Source organism: Tauraco erythrolophus, chromosome 16, assembly GCF_009769465.1.
Source record: "Tauraco erythrolophus isolate bTauEry1 chromosome 16, bTauEry1.pri, whole genome shotgun sequence".
Taxonomy (NCBI): Eukaryota; Metazoa; Chordata; class Aves; order Musophagiformes; family Musophagidae; genus Tauraco; species Tauraco erythrolophus.
In genome coordinates, this window is record NC_141480.1 from 2,733,919 (window position 1) to 2,761,883 (window position 27,965).

The window sequence follows — 27,965 nt, forward strand, 5'->3', positions numbered from 1 at the left end:
CGATAATTAGTTTTAAGTTGATTTTATCTCAGAAATTGTACCAGCTTTGGTGATGTGCACACTCCAGTGAATCATGTTTTCATGCGGTTTTTCCGATCAGAGGATGCAGAAGAAGAAAATCTTGGGGGGGAAAAAAATACCCAAGAGCAAGACTGAAGAAGCTATTATTATTTCTTAACTACTTCTATCAAAATTGATGCCTATTAAATCCCAAATGAGGTCTCAGGGCAGGAAACAAGAAGAGAATCGCAGCTAAAGCACCCGGAGCTCGGTGCCAGCTGGCAGCACGGGCCAGCCTGGCTGCACGCACATCAGCGGGCAAAGGGCTGTGACCTGCAAATGCAGCATCACCCCTGACAATCGTATTCTGGTCTGAATATCTGCTCTGTGCATTTTCATTTCTAACAGCCTAATTCTCAGATAAAATCTAATTTTGGGTAAAATAATACCCCAGACAGCTAACACAGGGGTTGTGCCACACACCAGCCGCTCAGTTGCAGCCCCACGCTGGCATCCATGCATGGAGCAGCCCTGTTTCGTGCAACAGTGAGAAGTCAGCAGCACTTACTGCTCTGTGTGGCACACATCACCCATGGGTAGATGTGAACTCTGGCCCCACACTCCAGAGGATGGTACAAACCTATTGCTTAACCCTGGAGGACACTCACAGAAGGGTGGCCCCATCCATGCCACCAGCAAAAATAAAAATCCAAAATATCAAGTCTAAGTTCTAAAATACAAAGCAAATAAAGCAGAAAGTAGAAGTATGCCAGGCTCAGGCTCCACTGGTGTCCCACCATTACAGTGTACCCACAAAGTTTTTGCTGCCAGACCACAGTCTTACCTGAAGTCCCACAGTCAGCATCACATTAAACACTCCCCACTAAAGTTACTTTTATTTTTTCATCCAAAAAGGAAAGATTTGAAAAAAAAAAATCAACAGGCAGTCAAGTGAGATAAGGACAGAAGACCTGAAAGCCATTTTTATCATAATAGCTGGCAAACACACATAATTAGGTTTTGATAGCAAGTAAAAAGACTATGTTTACAGTAACTTTAAAATCAGCAAATTCTGTTCAAGAATAAAGGAAAGGAATCCAGTATCTGATAATCACCACTAACCTTCTAGACCTGATGAACAGCTCCTGTGCTTAACAGCTTCCCAGGCCCCCTTCTATCTCAGTTGGCCTAATAAAAGATATCACTGCTCCCTACAAACCTTGACTTTCACATTTTAGTACCTGATAAATAAGCAGCACAAAACCCACAGATTTTTATCTGAATTTGAAAAAGAAAGTTTGTGTGTTCTCTCCAAAGACTAACTGAATCTTGTTCAATGAAACTCAACCCTTTGGCTTTAGAGAACTTTCCCAGTAGCTCATGGGTATATTCCTGGAAACCTCAGATCTTCCCTTTGCCATACAGCATGCCTGAAGGGAAACAGTGGTGGCACCAGCAAGCTTTCCAGAAATTAAAAAGGCACACTGGCATAGGTCATATTTGTGGAAAACACTGGGGGTTTTTATAGCAGGATGTGTAGCATCAAACGATGAGGAATTCATTTCACTATGAATCTAGACAGTGCTTAGTTTAATCTGTGTTCACGAAGAAGCAAAATCTGAACTCATCTCTCCTCACCAGAAATTATAAAAAAAACCCACTTGGCTGTATTTAAGTTAGCACAAGCCCCCGTTTTAATAACTATTAGCTCCATTAGTTCATCTTATTCTTGCTTATATGAACTTCAGCAATTAAAGTAAAGCTACTGTGTGCTTCTTTACACACTGCAGATGGGATTTTGCAAGGGTGAGCTAAAAAACATCTAGTTTTGGGTGGGTTTGGTTTTTTTACTTGCTTACTTGTTTTTTTTTTTTTAAATGGCAAACTCAACAGAGCAGCTCTGACCACCTACCTTCCACAGCTTAATGACCTAAAACCCTTGGAGCCACCACGGCCACACAGTCCCTTCCCCTTGCCCCAGCAGTGACCACGCAGCACAGGTCAGCAGGGCTTCAGGAGAGCTCTCAGGGACCCACCACCTCCTCAGAGCCCTTCCCAAAAGAGCAGATTTACAGACAAAAGCGCTGTCTCCAAAGAATTTTAAGCTAGCAAAGGAGTGCGTTGGTGCCAAGAAAAAGATTTAACGTCTGAATTAAATAAGTGCACCACACTTAGCTCCCACCGACAGCGTGGCTGGATATTAATGGCTCTCCCAGTAGAGCTGCTGTTAACATCAGCCACTTGCTGATCTGCACAGAGCCACGCTCCCCACTCTGCTCTCTCCTCCCTGCTGCCACTTAGCTTCTCAAAAGGGACTGTATTGCTGTTTTGACAGAAATCCTCTTCTCCCATGGGAATACACTGAAAGAAGGAACGTCAGGTTTGGTTTAAGGAAGGTCTGAAAATTATTGCTGCAACAAGCAAGAAAGTAAAATGGAAACGACACCATCAGAGTACTGAGTCAGTGTTAGTTTCTCCACGCAAAGGAAAATAAGTTGGATACTTTTAATGATTTTCATCATGTTCCTGTTAAATGAATACAATAAAATGGGTTTCAGTTATGCCATTCTCACTATTAACTGCTGTGATATCTGAAACAAAATAATCCTCCAGGTTTCCCAAACAGAGAAAAGCCCATGGCCAAAGTCCACGTTTGTGCATAGGCACTTGGCAAGATCAGTCTCTCACCCTCCAGTGAACAAACATCATCTTGTGAAATAATCACATTAGAGCTTCTGCCTGATGGAAAGGCAGAGGGGTGAAAGAAAAGACAGAGGGCTGTAATTATCATTTCTGTTTTAAAATACTAGATGGTGCTCAGTTGAAGATGTCTGAAAGATGATGGGGTCATCTAATCAGAGGGAATACAGCTCAGCTATAGTAAACAAGCCCTGATGAACACACTTCCTTTGAAGGGAGAAGAGCAATGCCTGATACACACATCAGCAAGGATTTGTTCTGGTAACATTATTTATATTGGGCGAACATGAAAAGGTGGTAAAGAGTCATTTTCAGCATTGTCTCACGTTGGAACAGAAATCTTTTTGAAGTCCACTCAAAGCCTGATTACTTTGCCAGCATCTCCACACTTCCCAGAGATGCATTAGGATGTTCCAGTGGTAATTGCAAACTCTGTCACTTACCAAAAATGCTCACTTAGCAATGCCTCTAATCCACCTGACCTGTTTTGAACACATTTAGAGGTGTCGTCCAAATGTGAGCCTCCGAACGTGGGAAGCATTTATTATATCTCCAAAGGAAAAGCGAGGGCTTTCTGCTGTCTCTGCTCCTTTGCTGCTACCTCCACGGGAGATTTTCCTCTAATTAAGATGCCTTGTAGTACTGAGGAGCAGTCAGGGCTTCCAGGATAATGTAATGTACTTGTAAGGGCTTTGACTTATTCCCTATGCTGTGCCTTACAGTGAGGAGTTGCTCCTTACTGGTTTTGAGACCAACAGACCACTGCAAGCTGTGACAGCCCTCCATCCAGTACACATTTTGCAGCCCAGGACAGATGGTTCACCCTGTAGAAACCACTTTGTTTTTACAAGAATAGCACGAGCCTTCTCTCCAACTTCTCCGTGGCTCCGGCTGCTGTGCATCACTCCAGCTCCCAGGATGAGGGACCCAGCACACTGGTCCAGCCACCCTGAGGCTGTGAGCAAACCCACTGCACAGACCAGCTCATGGGCTCGTTCATTAATTTAGCTCAGTTATTGGCTACTGCAGAGCTTCACTGTTTAAAGTGAAAGTGTAAAGCTTTATTACGTGGTTAGGAGAACACAGTTCTTCCTCTGTGAGGGTTTTCTGTGGGTCATCTAGTTATTTCACAGTGTTGAGACACAGCCCAGATCCTGGCTCCTGCACACCAGGCACAGCCCATCAGCACCTCGGGGTGCAGAAGCAGCCACCTCACACGCTCAGTGGTACATCTGCTCTAATTGCAACAACCCTCTGTTTTCACAAACTGTTGTTTTTCCGTACAAATGTCTCTGGCAATGGATCATCCCTCATTGACACGGGTGCCAACAGAGTTGGACGTGTTGATAACAGCCGAGAAGCTGAGTAGGGCTGCTTCCAATTTCTGGCTTCACTGACTCTATTCCCAGGGAATAAGGTTTGCCACAATGTTGATTTTGCTAAAAGCGGTTGATGAACTTCTGTATTTAATGGGCATTAAGAGTTAAAGCCTACATATGACTATTATATAATTTAAGGAAAACTAACAATTTTTGAAAGATAGGTATGGGTAAAGAAAAAGAATACTATGGAAAAAAACAGGAAACAAAGGATAATTAAAAAAATCTAACAAGTAACTGAGAGAAAAGTTATTCTTTAAAACATTCAAATATGAAGAGTAAAGAAAAATTCATATTATAGGCAATTCACATCATAGAATTTCAATGGGAGAAGCAGAACAAATAGAAGAAGGGACACTGCATGCCATTGTCACCTGCCTTGCAGTTGCAATGAGAAACTAAATTGAAATCTTGTAAGAAGTGACATTTTGAAAAACTTCCAATTCTGCAGATGGAAAATACGGCACTTTTTTCTTGTACTTTTTATTTTTCAAGCAGGAGCATAACTTTATGTTATTATCTGCTGGCTGCACAAGGTGGATTTCAGCTCTGGCCTTTCCACCAACTATTGCACACAACCAACCACGGGAACAGACACTCATTGATAACCTCAGAGCTGGACCAACGTGCTGAACAAATTTAAAAGCCAGAATCCAACTTATGCCTTTGGAAGGAACAGGCTTTGAAGTCTGCAGGTCCAGAACCGCTTTTCACACATACTAATTTCATTCTGGTAAAACATGTTACTAGGTGAGTTTCATAATGTCTCCAGTAGTTTTACACTCAATTAGAAAAAGCATCTGCGCTGAGATTCAGCCCTACTGAATGTCATATCTTTGGGGCCACTTTAGCAGACAGAAATTAGAAGTTCAGCAGAAAGAAGGCACATTTTAACCTCACCAAACTTGAAAGAATAAAAGGAGTGACAAAGACATACCATCTACAAGGGAGAGGCAAGTACAGAAAGGAGAAGGAGACAGGGAGGATCACTCATGCTACTTCATAAACACGCATCATATCCGTGCTTCTGTTCTAAGCAAAACAAAAAACTTCTCTAATATTCTTCAAAAGATCTCTTCAAACACAACAAACAAGCAGCATGGCATGGATAAATAACTACTGCCGTGTGACAAACCAGGAAATATTTATGGAAGGCTATTAAACTTGGATTACTTATCTCAGACACTGGAGCAGTTGCAGAGTCACCAATCAGCTCTGCAGACTAAATACATATTTATAAATGCTTTAGCTGTTTTATTTACCCAATGGACCAAAATGGCTTATTCATTCTGTTCTGGTTTTATTTTGGTCTATCAAGTACAGTAAATGTGCAGTTAGGTGCATAATAAAAACTCCTTTAGAAAAGTAATTACATTACCTTAAACACAGTAGATTTTTCTTTCTCAAACAACAAGAACAACTGGACCATTTCACAGGCTCATAAGTTCTTATTAAAAAAATATACTGACACACACTGATTACTGAGCTGAAGTCTTGCTTGGAAACATAGAGTCCAAAGGAAACATTTACAAAGCAGATCACTCTGGAAAACCACTAATTTAAGCAGAGTATTTGCTATGGCAGCAGCCAGGGACATGGCTATGGCACCAATCACCTGAATGGTTCATTCTCCACATCCTGCAGGGTTTGGTGAGAACTGGATGTGGTGGAAGATAATGGACCCACAGGTATGTAACTGCAAGGACCACTGATGCTTGCCTCAGCCACTGCCCTGGCAAAGTGAGGCACCTCCAGGAGAAGACATCAGAGCATCATTAGAGCCTCCTCTACCATAAACCACTGGGCTCCAGCTGGGCCAACCCAGGCTGACAGCTCAACACACTGCATCTGCCACAGGTAGAGGCCACGGCCACCTGGTTATAAGTGCCTGAACTAAGGGAGAACCAAGAGGGTAATTTCTGTCTTATCTTATCTCATATTTGGGCAGTCAGTTGAAGCTCTGAATATATTGACCTAATTGCTCTGCCTTATGGTTAAAGCTCAGTTCAGGAAGAAATGGCATGTTGAAACCTAATAAGTCTGTAATTGAAAATATACCATGCTCTTACACATTAAGTAGGCTAGGAGCACGTTCAAAAATCGTGACTCAAAAACCTCATTGAGCCTATAAGTGATGCTGGACTTTAGGTTTTCTGGCTTGAAGTCTGAGTTACTTATTTTGCTAATTTCTGAGACATGCTGGACAAACTGACTTGTTGGAGAGTATTTGCATATTACATTATACTGCTATTATCAGAAACATCTGGTGCCAGTTTTATTCAACTCATATTTTACAGCTGGTCTGAAAACTCAGCATTTCCAATGCATTTGCACCTTTCAATATTACATGCAAGCAGCCTCCACTCTCTCCATATGAGACACCTCCACATCATGCAATGCTGTGAGTAACAGTATTTCAGCAGAATTGTGGCTGGACTTTCAGAAAAGTAGTATTTCATACAAATAGCAATGCACCACCCGGAACAACAGCCAACACAACTTCAAATCTCACTTTGCATTTCATCTTGGCTGCTGCTAAGGATGCTTAGGTCAACCCCAGTCCATTTGTCTGAAAAAAAAAAAAAAATCAATCCTTCCCTTAAAGACAAGTTGTCTTAAAAGACCAGTGCAAACCAGTCATGCTTCACTGCTCTGGGTCAGTTGGGGATAAGTGCTTTGGTGGGGTGAAGATGCAGCCAAGACAAGGTTTGTAGGACAAAGTGGTATCTTGCTAAAGACCAGCCAGTTTAGCTGGAAAAAGCAGAGAACCTGGTGGAGCCAAGGGAATTAGGGAAGGGAAAAACGTTCAAGTGGTTATCTCTCAGGGAAAGACAAGTAATTTACAGGCTGTGGAGCACAGAGAAATTAGAGGGAGAAGTGAAAAAGAGAGGGAGAGGCTGCCCTGTGGAATAAAACTAATCTCTCTAATAAGTCTTAATCAAAATCTGGCATTTGAGCTGGCAAGGAGGTCATCCATCCCAGGCAGGAGCTGGCGGCCAGCAGCACTACCAGCACAGCACCATAACCTGTTGGGACCGATCTCCTCGCTGAAAGCATGGAGGATGCCCTTGACATGCCAAGCTGGGGGACACGAGCATGGGGCAGACACTGCCAGAACTGCCTTGAGAGCCATGGTGCTTGGCACATACCAGAAGAAAACCTCCTTTCAACTCCAGGAAATATGCTCATCTATCTTCCAAAGTTTGCATATAACATGAACTGATGAGCAGGAATTTACCTTCTAGGCTGGACACATGCTTCCTGCTGCCTCCCTCAACATGGCTTTTTCTTTTTTTGCATGCTTTTGACTTAAAATTCTTGCATAGCCTGAAGCCAAAAGCCTGTTCAGCAAACTCTGCCTTGCTGTTAACTGTTCGGAGAAGCTGGGCTGATGAAGTTGGCTTTGTGGTGTGTATTTTGGTCACAAGCTTTAAGTCAGCAATTCACATGTGATGTAAAAAAAACCAAAACAAACAACCCTAAACATCTCAAGTGACTCAAGTTTCCCAGACACAAAGCAGTTCAAGGAGCCTTCTGAACCATGCCAGCAGGTCAGGCCATTGAATCACTGCAGGTCAGTGCAAGGTTTCATGCCCCACATCATCTGCTGTAAATGAGCATCACTAAGGGACAACTCCATCACCTTACACTATCCTGCAGCAGAAATAACTGCAATTTGAGATTTCTACACGTCTGGTTTTAGGATGTGACTCTGCAATATCTACCCCTGGATACTAAATACAAGGAATGCAGGCAATGGCAGCACCCTGCTCTTTTTTTTCTTTTTTACTAACTTCCCTTTGTGTGCTAAGAGATCATAAATTTGACTGATTTTCTACTGTTCCTTATATGCTCAAATTAGGAACTGGGACTTCTTTAGAGGTGCGGCATGGCCAAGCAGGGCTGTGGTGGGCAGCATAGTGTGGCAGCCAGCCCTGGCAGCACAGTTCATTCTGCTTTCAGATGGAAAAGAGATGCCTTCAGGCACATCCAGCCTCAGCACTCTGCCTTGAGGACACCTATTTATGAAGTATGGAAGTCTAGAACACATAGATGTATTATTTTGCATCTCCCTGTAAATCGTCACAAAGTCTTAGTTTTCTGGCTTATCTCCATCTTCTCCCTCCCCCCACCCAGGGAACTGAAGTTTGGCCACTTCCTAAGCTTGCCTGCAAGCTCCTTCCTCTGTCTTGCTGCTGGTAACAGCTGCCTGGTTTCCTGCTGCTCAAGAAATGTTCACTTCAACTCCTGCGGGTCCATCAATCTGCTGCTCTAGCAAAGCCACATACTATTATATTTACTTACTAAACATTCGTGCCCATTCTGCCATGAACAGAATTCATTCCTCTTCCTGCCCCAAAGTACTTAACTCCAGAAACTGACATATCAATTTACAAAAAACCTTAAAGTCTGCAAAACCTTTCTGCTTCCAGCAACGCAAGAGCTGGGCATGCAATGGGTTTGCTCTGTCTGCTGGCAAAGCTGGGCTAAACCACGGCTGCATTCACATTTTCAGCTGTAATTCATCTGAATGAACAGTCACTTGGAAGCCAAACGTGACTACTTGGACCAGCACTGTTTGGTTTAGAAAACAGCTCAGAAACTCCCTGGCTGAGCTGCAATTCACTGCGGAGCGTTTGCAGCTACTCATCCTTGTCCAGAGACCCAGACACACACGTGCAATACCAAAAGCTACAGTAAGACCATCTAGGAGTATCTGTATTACTGTTTAATTTACTACTGTGCCTAACCCAGGCTAATGAGTTGATTATTTGGGGTTCTTCCCCCTCCACGATTTTACTCCCTCTTAACTCTTGTCATTTAAAACCACAAAATACACCAAATTATAATTAAACACCATTGCTGATAGGTACGTGGGAGCGAACAATTTGGCCCCTTCCTCCCTCTCCAATCTGGGTTAGCCTGACTCAAATAAAATCCAAGCTAAAAAAACGCCTTGGGCAGCTCCTTGAAAATATTTTTACCTTCACTGTTTCTACTTAATTCCCTGCCAACATTGCAAAACTAGGCATCTCCACTGCATCATGTATTTGAAGAATAACATTCAAGTGGGATGAGGTACAAAAAAAATGACAAGGGATTGCAGTTTCCCAAATTCAGAAAAACAGGACCTAAACATCAGATTAATATTCTGACCCAGTCGAACATCCTTCCCCAGGAAACAGATTGCAGTTTATGGACAACACGTGCCCTGAAAAGCACAGAGATAATAAAAATTTCTATGAAAACAAAGCAGCTGAGATGGACAGAGACATGAGCCTTTGAAACAAAGACTGAGCAAATGTTAAAATCAGTATAATAAGCATGGAAAATACTCCTCCTTGTGATCCTAAAAAAGTTATTTTTTATGTTAAAACCTGTTCTCTGACTTTGAGGCACATCCTGAAGATGCAGCCAGTGTGCTTCTGCACATCCAACTCTACACATACAGACACGTACATTAATCATATATAATCTAGATGTCACTGGGATAATCAGACAACCAAGATCCTGGAGGTACAGCTGCTTTTAAAGAGCAACAGACACAGCAACTGATTTTTGGTGGGTTTTGATGAGGTCATAAGCAGCAAAACCAAATTTCTTGGTCTCTTCCAATAGGAAAAGAACAACAGGATAAGAAATTAATAGGTCATTTACTACAAAAGTAATTACAGCTGATCACTTCATTGTGTTCATGAAGGATTTGGGGAGAGAAACTTGCCATTCCTGCCAAGTTTTGAGAGCCTTTCATCTTCCATGGATAGGTGGAAATTGGAAACATGCAAGAAGAAAGGACAAAGTAAATAGAATTTCTAAAGGGCATTACTGTTTTATAGCCATGAGTCAGTTTTTCATCTAGGACATAAGAATTCATGTCAAGTGGCAAGTAATGAAATATTTCTTAAGCTGGATCCTCCACCACTGCTAATTGATGCAGCCCCAGAGATTTTCAATAAAACCTTGGCAACTTGGGAAAGCTCATGCTGTGCTCTATTCTACTGTTCCTCATTGTGATGAGGAAACACACTGCAACAATAAGGATTGCTTACTCTTAATAAATATATATAAATGCAAACAGGACATCCACAATACAGAGCTTGTGAATGCTTCACCGAGGTTTCAGCCTTTTAATTCAAAACAGATAGTTAAAAGTTCTTATCTTTATGGTAGCGTGACGTCATCTGACTGACTAAATCTGGAGTTGCATCTCATTTAATAAGATTATATGGACAAACAGAGTGGAAGCAATCTGCTTGAGCATTTCTTGGCTGAATGGTTTTAAAATCATCTTTTGACACTAATTTGTTGAATGGATGGTTGCAAGCAACATAAAAACAAATTAAAAGTTTTAAGTGCTTGGGCTAGATCCTCAGCTAGTAAAAAAGCAAAGGTGGTCCATTAAATTCAGCACAGCTTTGCTCATTTGTATCTACCAAAGATGTGGCTCTTTATGCTTAATGTGACTATACATATGCTTGGGCACAGAGTTACACTCTGCAGACAATTTATTCTAGTACTGAGCATCCTTTAGCCCCACACTGCCAACAGGAGCAGCAACATTTGTCAGCTCCAGAAGTTGCAGAATTAGTTTCTGTGTTCTTGCAAATAAATAGTTGGGCCACTGAAGGCCCTGTTGTGCTAGACACAGGGAATCTGATGGATGTGAATGGATCTGGCCTTTACATACATATACTGTGTGGCCTCGTTTACAGCACCAGGTAAGTATCTCACATTCACCTACACTCATTACACAGTGAAAACTCACCAGTCTTTCAAGTTGAGCTCTGCCACTGCCAAGCCAAACGCCTACAGATGCTCCCTTCAGAGCTTGGTCCAGTGCTTCTTCCCATTTACCAAACCCTTCAGTCTCCCAATTTTCTGCTGCCTGCTATTCTCCATCCTTTTCACTAAACGCCTGTTGTGTCCACCTGATCTGCACAAACTGCTGCTTTTCCCAGCTCCCTACTCCTGTTCTGCTCTTCCCCATCTGCTCTCCTGCACTATTCACTGTCCTGGGCAGATGATGTAAATGTGCAGGTTATTAACATTTTCGCTCAGTTTCCCTGTTCTGTGCACTAAGGGCAGGCAGTGCACAGGAACCAGCAACAATGCTACCACCTGAAACCATATGTAAACATAGGGAGCAAATAATGGAAAGTATTTAGATAGAAATGCAAAAAGAGAAGCCTGGATAACTGAAAAAAGGTCTGCTTGCCCTAAATTGCCCCCAATTTTAGTTTGAAAGAGCAATAGAGAGATGGTATTCAAATCCTGTGCTTGGGGTTGTGTTTTTTTTAAAGCTAGCAACACAAAATCTGGCACCTCACACCATATTCTGTTTTCCATTGCATGAGCATAATGAAGATGGAAACTGCAGTGGGTCGTATGCATGACCCACTGAGAGCAAAACTTCAATGTTGAGCTTAATTTGATTTTGGAAAATCATCTTGCAGCTTCTAATCAACTACCAGAATTAGGTTTTTTGGGTTAAAAGACCATTTTTAGTCAAAAAGTGTACTATCTGAACACCAGTTCGGCATCCCAGGAACATAACGGATCTGCAGCCATTTCCATTTAAATTCAGAAGGAAATCAGTCTTCACACATCACGGTGGAAGATGGCAGCCAGCTGCAGTCAGGGAAGCATCTCCCCTCTGTACCCCAGCAATTAAAAGATCATGTAATTACAGTTGATCTAGCGCCCACAGAAGTCAAAGGAAAGCCATTCATCGACTGTAATGGGCTTTGGAGCAGCTTCAAAATTTCTCCAGCATATGTAGTCCTGCCACTTTGGAAGCCAAAAGCCTCCCAGTTTAACTACACAGCTAAAAAAGGAAGGATGTTTCCACATCTTTCTTTCATCTAATATAAACACAACCCAGCACAACTGACCATCAACTGTCTATTAAATGGAGTATTTGTTGAAGGAAATAAGTATGGTGAGTTAGTATTTACCCATGGACCATTTGAAGACAATCAAGGCTTTGTTTCCTTTGAAAGAAAAGTGTCTGCTTTCCAAAGGACTCAAACCTTCTGTCCAAAACAAAGAAAAATTCTGAAAAGCGTAAGCAAGGCTTGCTCCTCCTTTCCCCAAAAGCTTTTTTAATTATCCTGGTTCATCCATGAGTATGGGATAATAAACGCAGGCACAGAGCAAGTCAGCTGCAGTTCTCACCTTTGTGGTCATTTCTGTTAGATATTTTTAAGTTTCAGAGTTTTTCAGCTTTTCAGCAGAAAGCCAAATCTTCCACCAAGGGAAGACGACGAGCATCACCCCCCACCCTCAAAACATTTTCCCATCATCTAATTTCCTCAGGTAAAACACATTATCCACAAAAAACACCATTTCAGGGGAAAAGCCCAAATATTAAAATCAGATCATACCATATCACAAAATTTAAAATAAATCCTTTCATGTGCATAACACATTTCAGCCCTCCTGTTAGTTTGTTTTGTAGCACTGAGTGGTATCTGCTCCGCACACATTTTAATACCAAACAGGTTTCTGAAGGAGGCTTTTGTTGAATTATTTTATAGGCACTATTGAGGACTAACTCCAGAGAGGAAGATACTTAATCATTGCTGAAAATCCCCAGGAAGCTCCACAAATCCACAGGCTTTTGTGACCAAGATAGTTACCATAGCTGTTAGCATTTTCTTCGTGACTTCTTGAGGAGTTTGCAGTTCTTCAGGCATACTTGATTATTCACAGATTGCATTACTGGGCATAAGCCCAATTTATCTATAGACCTTACCTCCCCAACTACCATTTCCCACTTTCCACTCCATCCATGGAGCTAAGAAGCCTTCTGACAGAGAAGTTTATTATATTCAGTTCATTTCTGAAAAAAGGTATGGTTTCAGCCCTCCCAAATGGAAGTTGAGTTTCACCCGTCCTATGAAGGCAATGAGGAGCCTGGAAATCTGGTGTCTACAGGCATTGATCTCAAAACCCAGTTATTGCTCTGAAGTAACATTTTCCAAGCACTCACACGATCTCTAAACTCAGTTCTGCTTTCAAAAGTTCCTATATTTAAGTTCTTGTAGGTGTTGGTTACTTTCAGTGGCAAGTAAACTTTGGAGACCCAAATCATATCTGAAACAGGACTAGGGGTACTTCCACAAAATTTTATTCACAAAGTCCATTTTCACAAGACTGGGTCCAGCCTCCATGCCTATGATGAACTGCACCTCAGACTCTACAGCTAGAGCATGACTGAAATGTCTCCATACCCAGGATGCCAAGATGCTCTTCTGCACTTCAAATCAACCTTGAACCACCCAAGAGACCTCCTCCTCAGTCCAAGATCAAGGGAAGTCCAATAAGACTGGATTTCTTCATGAAGAGTGGCAGAAGTTTGACCAAACACACTCATACACTGGAGACCTGAGCTAAATAGATTTTACCTTTAGCAACAGCCATGTATTTAAATTATTCAAGACACTTTGCTGCCTCAGCCTCACAGCCAAAAAAAAATCCAAACAAAACAAACACATCACAACAAAAACGACCAGAAAAAAAAGGAGATTATTGCCCAGATGAAGCTACCCTTGGACCTGACCTTTTTCAGTAGTAAAGAAGTGGTAGTTACAACCTCTCCCCAATATCTGGGATGCCTGAAGCAATTAAAGAAGCTGCTGGAACGAAACAGGGGAATGCATTAATCTGTTGCACAGGACAGTGCTGCTGCTTCACCTTATACCGAGACAGATTAGGCAAGCAACTGCCTGATCCCAAAAACATCTGCTAAATAAAATCAAAATTAATGACAACCAGAATGAGCTCTTTGATGGCCAATTCTCACCCAGCTGCCTGGAACCATCCAAGAGCCACTCTCAGCAGCAGCCAATTAGTTATTGATGCAAAAGAGTTTATAGGAGCAGATCTGAGCTCAGGGCATCAGCACGACTCACATTTAACACTGCTGCACCTTTGGGTGGATGTGCTGATGCACAGCAAGCCTTGTCTGGACCTTTGTCTCCCTGAAATGCTTCAGGATCAGAGTTTAGATCCTCTGCCAGCACCCAACAAACCTTGACTTGCATCCCCAATACCATCATGCAGTTCTGTGCTGAAAGAGCAACTTTTTATTGGAGGGGAAAAAAAAAAAAGAATCTACAATTTGTGACACTAAGAACTGTCAGGTGGGCATTAGGAGGCATCTTTGAAAGCCCACAGCAGTACACTGTCAAGTGTGTAAACTCATGTTTGTTTTTAAAAGTTACTGCAAGAATACTCAACACCACACACATTGAAAGAAAATTGTATTTTTTCCTACCTTTTCTTCTTGTAACTTCAAACCTTCGGGAGTCCTATAAGGAAAAAGAAAATTTTTGGTGTGTTTTTTTATTTTTAAGTTCAAGTATTGTTCAAAGGCAGCACGAACAGAAACCCCTAAAAACATTAGTCATTGTCCCAGAGAAGCATCTACGAAGCTCTACACAATAACTGAGGAGTAATTACAAGCATATATTTCAGTTTGTCCACAGATATTTAATGGATCAATATATCACCTAAAGTGATTCATCGTTCTGTGATCAGTTACATGGTAGAGCACAATATCTTTCTTCAAAATGGCTTGGTTTTTTTCTCTATTGATGTTAAAAGGGAGCAGCTAGGAGGGTTATTATTATTATACCAAGGATTTAGGGTTGAGGAGGGAAGAGCCATTACAGATATTTTTAGCAGAGACTTGTTCAAATACCTGAATCATTTCAAAGCAACTGGACTCCTCATGCTTAGAGCTGAGGGCTCATGTCAATCTTTGCACACCCACATCAGTTGCCCTCCGTCTTGCAAAGCACCACTACCACCCCTCATAGAAACTGCTTTTAAAAACATTGCACAAAGCCTCAAAAGGTATTGCATTCCTAGAGAACACTATCTACTTCTACTAATGGCGAGAATCCAGAGGAATAAATATTTGATTCCAAGCAGTAACATTATTTATTGGTTAATTACATTATAATTATATAAATATATATGAAAATACTCATAATTTCCATCACTTGAGTTACTTCTTGCAACCCGTATTGAAACCAGTAGAATCATGAAGGACTCTCAAAGACCATCTTGCCTGGCATCACATTGACCCGGACAGTGCCCACTGATGGGTGATGCAGGATGAACCCCACTGAGTACACACTTAAACCTGGAAGACCCCAAAATGCCATCAGGCCCCAGCACTGTCTCCGCCATGGTGCCCCCCACCACGCAGACACAGAGAAGAGGAGCAAGCTCTCCAGACCCCTGCCAAAAGCTCTTCAGGCAGGTTTTTACTCTCGTGGATGTACCTTGTTTTATCTCGTTTCATTCCCTTAGTGCTCGCTGTTCTCAGATGTTTATCACAGAGTGAAATAACAAAAAGACTGGTTTCTCTACTCCTTTTGATAGGAAAATAACACATGGCCTCCCCAGACATCTGAGCTTTCTGGCCCACCTGGTGCTTATTATAGTTTTATTTGTACTTTTCCACTTTTTCGAAAAAAAAATAAAGCACCTCCCTGCAGACCACATTTAGACACAGGGAAGTAAGTATAGTGCTACCCATCTAATGAAATATATCCACAGTCTCCTGTGGCACGGAGCACCCTGCCACAGGGTAACTGAAAATACAGAGAGCTGCCACTGGAGCACATGATAAAAAATACAGAGCTTTTCAGAATGAAAGAAGATAGAAATAAACAAAAGAAAAAAGTCAGTTTATGGAATTAACAGTACCTGCTCAGCTAACTCCTGAATGCCTCACCTGAGCTCAGGCAGCATCAGGTAATTCAGCACGAGGTGTTTTACTCAGGGATGTAATATTACACACCCCAGGATGTAATATTACACACACTACACCCTACAGTGTTGTAGTTATTAATTCATTGCCTACAGAAATGCTATTTCTGCCTCCCGTCCCCCTCCCAGGACCTCTGGGAGGGCCCCAGCAACCAGATCACATCACACCTTTCTTGGTCCAGCTCCACTCAAACACAGTGACAGTGCACACTTTTTCCTTTGTCACCAGCTGTGCAGGCAGGAGATGCTGCTTCTCTCCTACCAGTGACCAGCAAGGTGGTTTTCTCAAAAACAAAGCTTTCACCAAAACCAAGAAGGATCAGAAGAGCAGAAACGGTCTCCTTAACACCCTCCAAGTCAACTGAGAGGGACAAACAAAAAATGGGTATTTTCTTAGAAAAATACTAAGTTATCATTCCCCGTAGGACGCTACCTCAGTGATCTGGAGAAATATGTAAAATGGCATTCAGGATTAGTACAGACTTCAAAGCATTTATCCTCTTTAGGCAGCAAAGCTCTGAGCTGTGTAGACAGTTATACTCCAGGGACCTCTCAGAGCTTTTCAAAATATTAGTTTGAGAGGTGGGGCACAGGATAAAAAAAAATTCAGATACAGCCTGCTATCATTAAGCCCATGTACATGTAATATATGCAAAAGGGAAGAGTACTTTTAAAGTTCCCCTGGAGTTCCTCACTTTAACAAGCTGTTTGAATTCTCTGCAGTTCAAAAGCTTAGAAACACTAAAACTAATTACAACTATTACATTGATCAAAAGAAAAAAAAGACAATCACACTCTAAAAAATTCAAGTGTCAGCTCCCTTGTATTAAATACCCTTTTGGTATTTCCATGAAAAGAACCACATAGACATCGTGAAAAACAAAGGATGGTCTTCAAAGTTTCCCTTCTTTTACTCTGTTCCCCTTATAATTATAAGCTCTAATGAATCTAAACTACCCTAAAAAAGCAGATGCAGGATTCAGAGGAAAAGCTTGTTAGAAATGCAACGGGAGAACACGAGGTCAGGCTGTAAGTCGTCATCACTTCACATTACCTGGGAGACTATCAGCACTTGCTACATCCCCCAAAACATTCCCTTCCATGGAGAAAAGATCAATGGCATTGAGAACACTCAAACACTTCAGAGAAACGGGTAAAATAGCTGGCAACCTTGGCAAGGCTTAAAGAGCAGCCACAAAATGGCATCAGCTCCAGGCAGGGACACAACTGTGGTTTCTATCCCTCTAGTAAAGTGAAACTATGGCAAGAGCTCCTTTTTCTTAGTTTGCCTCAGCCAAATCATTTCTCGCTTCTGCAGCACAGAAAAGAAGAAATGATGCTAATTTTTCTCCTCGAGGGCATGTTGAACATAAGACCTTTCTATTAGTAATCTAATACACCACTAAGAGACATTACCAGCAAGCCTGGCCACGGGCACAGGACTGTGCCGCACGCTCGGACTCGGGCAATCTCTTCACAAAGAGGAGCAGTCATCCTTTCTTTGAAGTGTAAGGTACAGCTCTCAAGTAAAAAAAAAAAATCACATGGAGGTTTTAATAGTGTTACTGGTAGAGAACCAAACTATTTTGATAAAAATGACACTAAAGTTCTCGGATGCATTGCCTGAGGAGGAATACTTTTCTGCAGAAGCCATAAAGCAGATGGTTATAAATGAGACTTATTTCATGGGCACCATTTAATGACTGCAAATTCCTTTAACTAAAAATCTAATTTTATCAGAGCATAAATCATATGCTTTGAAAGGAAAAATTTGTTCCAGATTTCTCATTCCTTCTACAGAGCTTCTTCACGAATGCCATTTTAAACAGCATTTCATTAACGCAATACAACTTTTATTTGTCAAAGTTCACTTTTAGCACTTATTTTCCTCCTTTTAACGTCAGCTAATTGAACACAGAATAAAAGATCCTTCAGCTCTGCATCTGAAGTGCCTAATCATTGATAGGTGGAAATCAATGTAGGATGCTTGCTCCAGCATTGCTTTTCACCAGACACGTAGCTACTGAAAAAAACCACATCTCCAAAAGACTAACCAAGCCAGTGGCAGCTCACGAGAGCAGATATAGTGTCATCAAGTATGATTACTAATCCTACCTGGACTAGGAGGGACACTAATAAAAATAAAACTCAACGATCACCACCTGCTGTCACACAGCTTCACTCCCCCGTAGCTGCACATCAAACGCCGGCGTGAACCTTGGGCGATGTAACAACTGCTCTGCACAAAGCCCTTTTCTGCTCCGACAAAAAGGGAATGCCAGTCTTTCAGACAGCACCTAGATGTCCTGCCAAGACATAATAGCTGGTTTGTGGTGTAGGCTCCTGATTAATACCGAATCATGGGCCCCACGGAGGAGCGGAGCACTTCTGGAATGAAGAATCAGATTTCATTCAGAACAAACGGGGGCTGGGGAGGGAGCTTCGTTGTGCAGAGTTAAAATACAACTACACAGAGGGAATACACAATGTGGTGCAGTGCTTGGGAGCCAGCGTGTGCACACAGATTTACTGACGGTCATCAGTGATGGATCCGAGCAGCAAAACCACTTGCAGGTTGTTTGGTATCCGTGTAAATAAAACCTTTAAATACCTCGGTACAAAAACATACCTACATTTGTCCTACATACCCACAAAGAACATATCATGCACTAGACGAGGCAGTGCTCTCTTCCTGTAAATTCCTGCTGCAGGAGAGCAGGCTACATGAGCTTCTGCTGCTGGAGCTGGGGGCCACTCATCTCTCAACTCCACTGGAAAAGGATGGGGTGGGGGGAATCATACTGTTTGCAGGGAGCACACAGAACCTTCCAGCTCAGGCTCCCATTTCCCCCAAAACACTTTACAGCCAAAGGTTTTCTTTCTCAAGTAGAGAATTTTACTTCAGTTATCACTGAATTCATGGGGGTTTTTGCACTCTTGGATAAGGGAAGATTTGGTTTTCACTCTCGTGCTTGAGCAAAGTCTTGGTGTGCACCCTTCAGGGTGCTGAAGAATACTAAGAACACCAATTTCCTCTCTTAAGATCACTTCAGATTACTTTATTAAACAACGCTAATCAGCAGTTGATCATTTTTGCTTCTAAGAGCTGCACTCAAGTAAATGGGGCAGAGGGGGTAGGCAAGGATGGACCATGTACACATTCCTCAGATTTATAACTACAGGCAAGACCAATGCACTGAAAGGCTAATTTCTGATTTGGAAAATAACAATCTATGAAGCCTAAGAAATTGCTGTACCAAACTTTGGGGACTTGTTTGTCATGTAGAAATCCAATTCCCACACCTCAAGGGCAATCTCTATTAATAACATCCACATATTCTCCTCAGTCAAGAACCGAGCAGGCAGAGCAGAACAGTCCTGTGGATGCTCTAACTACCCAAAATGATTATTGCAGCATGAGCAAGGGGAGGTCATTCAGACACAAAGCTAATCCAGGAGCGTCTGCAGGAAGCACAGTACAAAGCAGAGCTTCTCCAAAGCTTTAAAACACCCGTGGGACTGGGGACAAGATGCAGACACACAAACAAGCTGCTCTTGAAGTTCTCCGTGACTCCAGAAAAATGACACAGTCCAGCCTTTAGGCAGGTAATATTAACCATCTACAGCCAGTTAAAAAATCCTAATTGCTTGATGCATGTATGAAATCACATCAGTAGAAGCTGCTGTGCATGATTAAAAGCAATCTGTTAACTACAACTGTGGACCAGGTGTTAAGGTGTAGAATATAATACCCAGTCTTAGCTGTGTAGCTACATCACGCTTTATACTCGGTTTGTAAGAGATGTGCAATGCACATAGGCAATCTACCACCAGAGAGGGAAAAAGGGCTGTTTCCTGATTTTTTGTAACAGTTGTTCTTCCTTTTGTCCCTGCACATCCATATGTGGCCACATGCAATTTCTAGCACTTTAATTTGAAGAGAAAAAGTGAGCATGCTTTGCGAAGTTATAATTAAACAGACACAATTAGGCTTGAAATCAGGAGAGACAGGTTCCTGTCTGCTATTTCTTCCTAGTTTTCCTCTGACTAAACCAGAGGCGTGCTTATAACCCAGGCACCAGAGGCACATCACAAGCAGGAACCACAGAGCAATAGCTCAGTGCAATATTTTAAGGTGTGAACCTTCACAACACACAGCATGATCTTTGTAGTTCTCCATTTCCTTCCCAGTTTCCTCCATCTGCAGACCAGTATTTAAAGAGCTTTGTATACAGCAGCGTATTCATCATCCTCTTTGTTAGCAGCTTCTGATCCCACACATATGATGCTTAACACATACCCAGTTTGGTACCAACCAGGTACCAAACTTGCTGGAGTGGAGCAACTCTATTACCTGACACTTTCTGCAGTGCTCATGCAGGGTATAAAGCCAACCCACAACCTCCCCACTGGGCTCATGCAGGGTCCATCACTAAATTAGATGCCACCTCTGCACACACCAAGTCTCCAGGGAACCTGCTCTCATGATCACCCCAACTGCTGTGCAATTTCTAAATATACAGCCCTGACTCATTCAGCAAATTAATAAAGAAGGGACTGTTCCTATTAAGCGATTACCATCCCAGAGATTTTTTTTCCTCCCCTTCAGAGCACACTCTTCCTTATCTCAAGTGAGGGGTCAAGAAAATGACAACTGATGTGCAGCACAGGGCTGGGTGCACACAGACTGCAGCATTTGCAGGGGTTATGACTCAATACACAGCTTAGTTTGACAACCAGGATTTTCTGTTTACAACCATGAACACAGTATATTTTCAAGAAAGATGCTAATGAGGCAGAGAACATCCACTTTAATTTTTTTTTTTGGAGCAGGCATGAAGAAAAAATAAATCACGCACTACTGTTTAGAGAAAGCTTGCTATGAGTACAGATGCTGGCAATTTACATTTATCCTATCTGGTATAAACATTGAGAGAAGCTCTGATGTCTCACATCACACGGTATCATCTGCTCACCCATACGGTAGCTAATTGAGATAACTGCCACATCTCTGATTTGACTCCCTACTATTTCTGGATTTCAGATGAGAAACTCAGGTATAGCTCCATAAATTTCCACATTTTCATAGGAAAGCTCATGGGATGTCTGTTTTAGAAACCCTAAATTTGCACTCTTCCTAATCTAAAAAACCGAAAATTCCCATGCTAGATGGTAGAAAGTACTTTAACTAGAACTGCCTTTCTTTAAAAACTACTGCTACAGCATTTTTTTTTTTGAGAATATGCTACATTTGGAAAAAAATAGCCAATATTTAGTCTTTTAAGATTATATAGCTTCTGAACAGAATATCAGAAAGTGTAACCCTCTGCCACATCATAGTCAAGTTAAAATTGCCTTAGATTTTTTTTTTATTTCCCCACCTAGGTATGATTTGTCACAGTTGCTCAACTGTGACATAAGAAAAACTTACTGTATTTTGATTCCTGAGGTTAATTTGTGCCACGGCTCAGCACAGAGCCGGGCACCCCGAGCCCATGGTCTCTCCTCTCCCCAGAGAACAGCATCCAAGCACTGGCTACCTCCAGCTACACCACCAAAATTCCAGGTCATTAGTGTTCAGGGCAGCCCTGCCACAGCTGCTGGTCCTGGTTGCTGTCAGCTGGAAGGTGACAGACCCCAGCAGAATGGGCAATGCAGGACCACCAAGAGGTACCACACACTGCATCCCACCAGAAGTTTAAAAAATAAAGGAAGAGGGATTTTGGTTCTGTAAGGGACTGCATACAAGAGGTTTTCATCTTTAAGTTGTGCTACAGATGCATCCTGACAATCCCTGACACTCTTGCTATTGAACTATAACTATCTACGTATACTAAAAATCTTCAAATTTTATGTGGTTATTCAAGGATACAGTACCTGCTGTGTTCCAAGTAACCCAACATTCAAATTTTCTAGTACTTCAAGCATAACAGCATCCCAAAAGATATCACATTTATTAATCTCTCTGGGTACCATCCCATAAGGCAGAGCACTTATTAAACCCTCCAGATACACGGGAGGCGGTAGGTGGGGTTTGGGGATGCAGAGGAAGGATCCCAACATGTGTATCCAAATATTATGAAAACATTCCACAGCACTTTGAACTGCAGATACTCTGATAACCAGCACTCAGAGCAAAACCTTCTCATCTCCACAGGGATGATAGACTAGTTAAAATTTGGAATGGTCTACAAACAGCAATTACAGCTTGTTAGGGATACCACAAATGCAGGTAATAAGGAGTGAATTACCAGTACAAAGTGATAAAAAATAAATATAAGTCTTGTCTCCCTTTACCTTTATTAATGTTTTAAACAAGAGGAGTCTGCAGCCCAATATAGATTTTAATTCAAATCTGATTCTTTCCTTCCCTTCTCCAAACTGACACTGACATACAAGCAGGGAGAGCACACACATGGCAGAGAATACATTGCTAATAATAATTCTTAAAATAAATACCAGGATATTAGACCTTCAACTGCATATAAAATTGACACACTGTGCCTGTCTTATTCCAAGCTCATGCTCTGAAATTATGCCTCTGTTTGAATTTATAAGCAAAAGCCTTTGCAGTTTTGTACCTTACTTCCCAAAGCACTCCTGTCCGATTAGGAAATACAACTTTGCTGGGGGAAGGAGCACAAAATCATCCCCATGACTCCCCTGCTGCTTGGAATAACCGTGGTCTTCAGCTGCAGCAGTAAGTGCAACAACATTTAAGAATCTGAAGATAATTAGGAATTTCAGCAATAATTGATACTCTTGGTCAAGTGCAGTTAAGGCTGTGAGTGGACTCTGAAGGGATGCTTTAGCCTGGGCAGGATGGCACTGGAGGGCTGGTATGACCCAGTGTTTGCAGTCATAGCAAAGGTGAAGTGACATTTATTACTTGGAGATTTTAAGCAGTTCAGGTGCCACGCAAGCAGTAACTAATGAACAAGTCAAACGATAGCTATCCTACACACTCAATACCTTGCACACACCAATAAGAGAGTTATGGTACCTTAAAGAAGTGAGCATGTTTGCTACATTCATTAGTATAAAAATAAGTGTTGGTGTAGCTACACATGATACTTTGAGGTTGGTGATATAATTTCAGACATAAGCCAGATAAGGTAACAAACATAAAGGGTAAAAATTATCAAGGAAGAAAATGGTATTGGCACAGCTGGTCCAGTTCACCCTTGAATTGTGCTGTCACAGTCCAAATCAGATATACCACTGCACACCAACAGCATCTTGCTCCTTACGGGGAGCAGCCAGTTAAGGCACATCAGTGAGGTATGAGCATCTTGCAGCACGGAGAGGGGAAACACAAACATGCCAGTGCTTGGATTGGCAAGGGCCACTGGTACTTGTGCAAGCACATGGAGTATCACTTGTGAGCTCCGTGCTGGAGGAGCCTCCCCAGGGACACAGCTCTCCTCCCCGCAGCATCGTGGGGTGCTGTGCACATGTTTCTGGTCCTTCATGAGACTTCTTAAATAGGAGGAGGGGTGGCAGAAATCGAGCACAGCATGAAAGCAATTAAGTATTTCTACAAAACCAGAGTAGTTCTGGTTGTGAAGCCCAGAGCAGACCACAGGACACCTGCCAGTCTGTACCACAGCTATCAGTGACATCCAAATATTCCCTTCAACAATTCAGCACAAAACAACTATACGTGTACCAAAACACAGGATTATTCTCCACTTTCACACTATCCAGCTAGGACAAGATTGTTCAGGCTACCTGCCAGCAGTGTCCTGGAAAACATAATACAGAATTTAATTTCTAAGGCGCAGCACTGTGCTGACTTGTGTTTGAGGAGCTCCCTGCAGCAGATGGGACGCCTGCTCCTGGAAGAGCTGATGAAGGCCTGCAACATTGCTCTGCTGCACCACAAGCTGAGAAGAGGTGAGAAACTTGCCCCAAAAACTGTGGCAAGACCAGCTTGGCTTCAGCACATACAGAGAAGCAGCCTCTTGCACAGAAAGTGGGGAACAGAAGGAAAGCTACCAAATTTCAATATTTAATAAGATGCTTTCATAGAATACCCCAGTAGGTTAAAAAAAAAAAAATCAGTCTGAGCTACTAGTGTGGATTATCTCTTAGAGACTGAGTGAAGTAGTACTGCTGGCTTTCCATCAGAATCTCTTGGCCAAGTTCTCCTTCAAATCTGAACTCCAGGGTTATTTCAGATCCAGGTTGTTTATGTCTCTTTTCTGCCATGGTCATGCTGGAAACACCTTTCAGCCACCACCGATGGCAACGACTTGCAGAGCTATGATTGAGAATCAGTTTCACGAAAGGAGAAGTGACCCTAGATCGCACCACCTGGTACTTTATGGGAAACTCAAAGCCCTTCTAAGTCAGCACAGAGCTATCCATGAAACGTGGTCACCTCAAACATCCACCTTTCACATGGGAATCAGCCTTGCTGAAGGCAGAGACGAGACAAAACCTGTCCAAAACTATCACCCCAGAGTGGTGAGCTCTTTATATTTAGGTATTCTGGTATATACTCCACTCAGCAGGATTTAGTCCCATGATGGCTCAAGCCTGGGAAGCTGCACCTCCTAGCTTCACAGAAGTCCACATGCAGCACCCAGAAGCTTCAGGAGCTTTCCAGCACCCTCTGGAACCAGCCTATGAGAAGTTTCACAACGTAAAAGTGACAGCAGTATTCTTCAAAATTAATACAGACCAGGCGAGTTCCAGCTTTTCAGTTAAATACTAACTTTGTCCTTTTTTAAAATAGGTTTTCTATTTTAGTTCTTTCCACACTCAGGGAATTTCAGACTGCATTAATACGATTCTAATCAAGACTAAAAATATTTCAGAAAACAAACTTCTCTAACACCCCATAAATTTGAGAGGTGGAAGGCTGAGCATCAGGAAAACATACACCACTGCTGTGTTAGAGTTAACTTCTCGTGCAGAAGGGCTGTATATTGCAGTCTATGGCCTCAAGACTTATTTTTCCTTTATAAATGCAAAGCATAACTGCAATAATTCTACCACAGACCATGAAGAAATCGATTTAGCAATCTGAACATAAATTAAGCAATGTTTTTGATTCAGTTAACTTGTTCCTATGTAGATCAGAACAAGTATTAGTGAAGGTCAGTGACCCATACCCAAGTATTTGCTTTGCTGAAATTCATAGGAATTTTAGATCAGAGTACACTTCAAATTATTTGACCTGTAAATTAACCCTTTAAAAATTTTTTAAGCAATTTCAGTGAATTGCTAGGAGCTTTTCTATTTGTGATTCGATGTTTTAAACGCGTGCTAATGGAATTACACAGTTACCAAATTCGTGGTTTGATTAATAACAAACTTCTTGCGAATGGGGTGCTGCAAATCGATCACAGCCCAGTATCACTGCAAAAGGATTTCAAGTGATTTTTGTTATCCAAAGGGTATTATGGCTAAAGTATTTTCTGAAAGAGAAAATAAACACCTTTCGAGAGAAAACAGCAGTTATCTCAATTTCACTGACCTACCTGAAAGCTATGTTCAGGGCTTGCAGATTAATCCTGGTGTTTGGTGCCACACTGTATAAACACTCCTTTCTTGCAGAAGAAGCTTTCTCTACAGTTACTTTTTTAAAAATCTACATTATAACTTGCTTCCCTGGAAGCTATTTTAACTCTATTCTTTGTACATTAAACATTTTAATATTCACACCTGTTAAATTCTATGCAAATCCAAACACACACATTTCTAGCTTAGACCCCTTCACCTCAAGCAAGATCAAGTAATTGGTACAATAACTTCATGGTTTTTAGAAGATCAAATGAATTTCAAGTGGCATAATAGTTCTACAATTTATGTTAAAGCAAATCATTTGAGTAATGAATTTTAATTCCTCAGAGTAACTTTTTCAGAAAAATCAAAACTGATACGCATTAGTGGAGAATGAGATTTTTTTTAAATGCAAGAGCATGCAAAATATTTCATTATTTTTAATTAAAAAAGCAAAAGTGATCTGAGACAATACAAGAACGTGTTTAAGAGTACCAGTGTGCTACCTGAATCTACACAGGAACAAAATTACAGTGGAGGTGTGGAGGGGAACAGTTTCTTCGCTTTCACAGAGCAGAGGATGGACATCTCAAGGAAAAAAGTACACCTGAGACAATGGCAGAATCTCCAACTCCACTGAAATTATTTTCAAGTCCTGCTGAGCAGCGAGAAGCATCTTTTTAATTGGCTTAAACTGCTTTATTGAAACAATGCACACAAAAGTGGGTATTTGCAGATGGGATGTGACTGGGAGAAATGGGATTCTCCAACTAGAACAAAATCCTGAGGCTTAAATAGATCCAATTGCAGCATAAATCCATCAAGGGCTCATCATTAGCCTGGCACTGACTAATGTGCCTGCCAGTACAAAAGTGTTCTACCCAACGGCAGTTAAAAAAATACCAAAGTCTCCTCTCCCTTGCCTCCCCCACCATCTCCCACTTTCAGGCATTTGAGCAACCATTTAGCAAACCTATGATAATCAGGAACTAATTAAATAACTAAAATTGTTTCAGCATTCATCACTTTCTTCTCATGAAAGTCACATTTCTGGATTTTTATGGCCTTATTTGCATGTCAGACTCAGACAGATGGAAAATCTGCGCAGCAGACCCACGCTGCGAGCTCTGCCCCAGAAAGCCACCGTCCCTGCGGGGACAGCCTGCACCAGGAACACCGGGCACCGGGCACAGCAGGGACCTGCTTAACCCACACCACTGCAACCAAAGCCAACGCTGACACCTTCAGCACTGAAAACAGGTTCAGTTGCTTCTCCGTTCCTACAAGCCCAGGGCTCGAGTGCTCACGAGTGCACCGTCATCCTGCATTAAGGCACGAGGAGTCCCACCTCCCCATCAAGCCAGGTATCAGGGGACCTCTCTGGCTGGCTGACGACCACCACCCCTTGCTATGGCCACCGTGCTCTCTTGGTTCCTTTCCAGTAGCTCAGGGCTTTGACATGGAAGAGTCAGGACAGAAACACAGTGGGCAGTAATTTTGCTGGTTCTCCCAGAACCAACTGTGGCTCAGATTTCTTTTTTTTAAACAGCAAAAGGTCTTTTCAGGTTTCACCTGAAGGTCCACTGATCAAAACGAAGAGCCAGGACAAACTTTGCTTATTAAATTTAGTTCCATTGGTCCCAGAAGCCCCAGGATGGAGCATACCGTAAGGTCTTTGGGGCAAAGACAGCATTTCAACAATGGCCAGATGCACAGTTTCACTCCCAAGAAGATCACTGTACTCAAAAAGTGTAAGAGCTTCTGCTTTACTGTTTCTCCATTGACCTCCTCAGGAGGTGTTTAATATAACTACACATGGATAAGCCCTCATCTGTTTTCTGCTTTAACAGTATGGAGAGCCTGAACACAGCACAAAAGATAGAAACAAGAGTTGTAGCTGCAGCAGCAGCTGGTGCACAGTACCTCTTGATGCAACCTCCCCGCATCCGAATACAGCCTTCTGCTCCTGTCCGCGTCCATCCATCCCCTCATGACCGACGGGAAAACCCCAAGCAATACGAGAGATAACCAAAAGCTGCTTGATTTCATCATTTCACGTCTGTTGAAAACAAGAGAACAGTCATAAAACAATCACCTCACAACAAAACCCAGCCCAGGTTCAATAAGACAGCAGAAGCTTCAGCTGACACCACCCATCCATGCTTGGTCAGTGTCAATGGAGCTTTGCAGACTCCCACAGTAGATGCAGCAAAACACCAATTTTCCTGTTTTTCGCCTATCAGTGTATTGTCAAAGAATTCCCACATTGTAGCAGTTTTGTCAAACATTTAACCCAAACCATCCTCCACAGGACACTGTTCCCAGCCTATTCCCACACAGCACCTGCAGAACCAGAGCCCTGGAATTGCTAACTACAGCAGCCAAAAGCAAACCACATCAAAGCATGGTATTACAGCACTGCAGAAGCCAAAGGGTGAATTTATCCCACCTCCAGAAGCCCTGGCAGCACAGGGTCACTCCGTCAGGGACTCACACTTGCACCCTCAGCAGATGTTCAGAAAAGACCACTGGAGGCTTCCAGCAATAGGACAGAAAACAGCACCACTCCTCTCCGATTCGGAGGACGATGCT

General features: G+C 42.2%; 1 protein-coding gene across 1 annotated transcript in view; it reads right to left on the bottom strand.

Annotated features, from left to right (window-relative positions):
• The window catches only part of FSTL4 (follistatin like 4), a 224,345-nt gene extending 196,917 nt beyond the window's left edge, over positions 1-27,428 (bottom strand). Inside the window, exons 1-2 of the mRNA XM_086621542.1 lie at positions 27,297-27,428; positions 14,359-14,392 (exon numbers count right to left, since the gene is read on the bottom strand). Coding sequence (XP_086477668.1) covers positions 14,359-14,392; positions 27,297-27,425 — 163 coding nt within the window. The 5' untranslated portion in view covers positions 27,426-27,428. The remainder of the gene's footprint in view (positions 1-14,358; positions 14,393-27,296) is intronic.
• Positions 27,429-27,965: the final 537 nt, after the last annotated feature.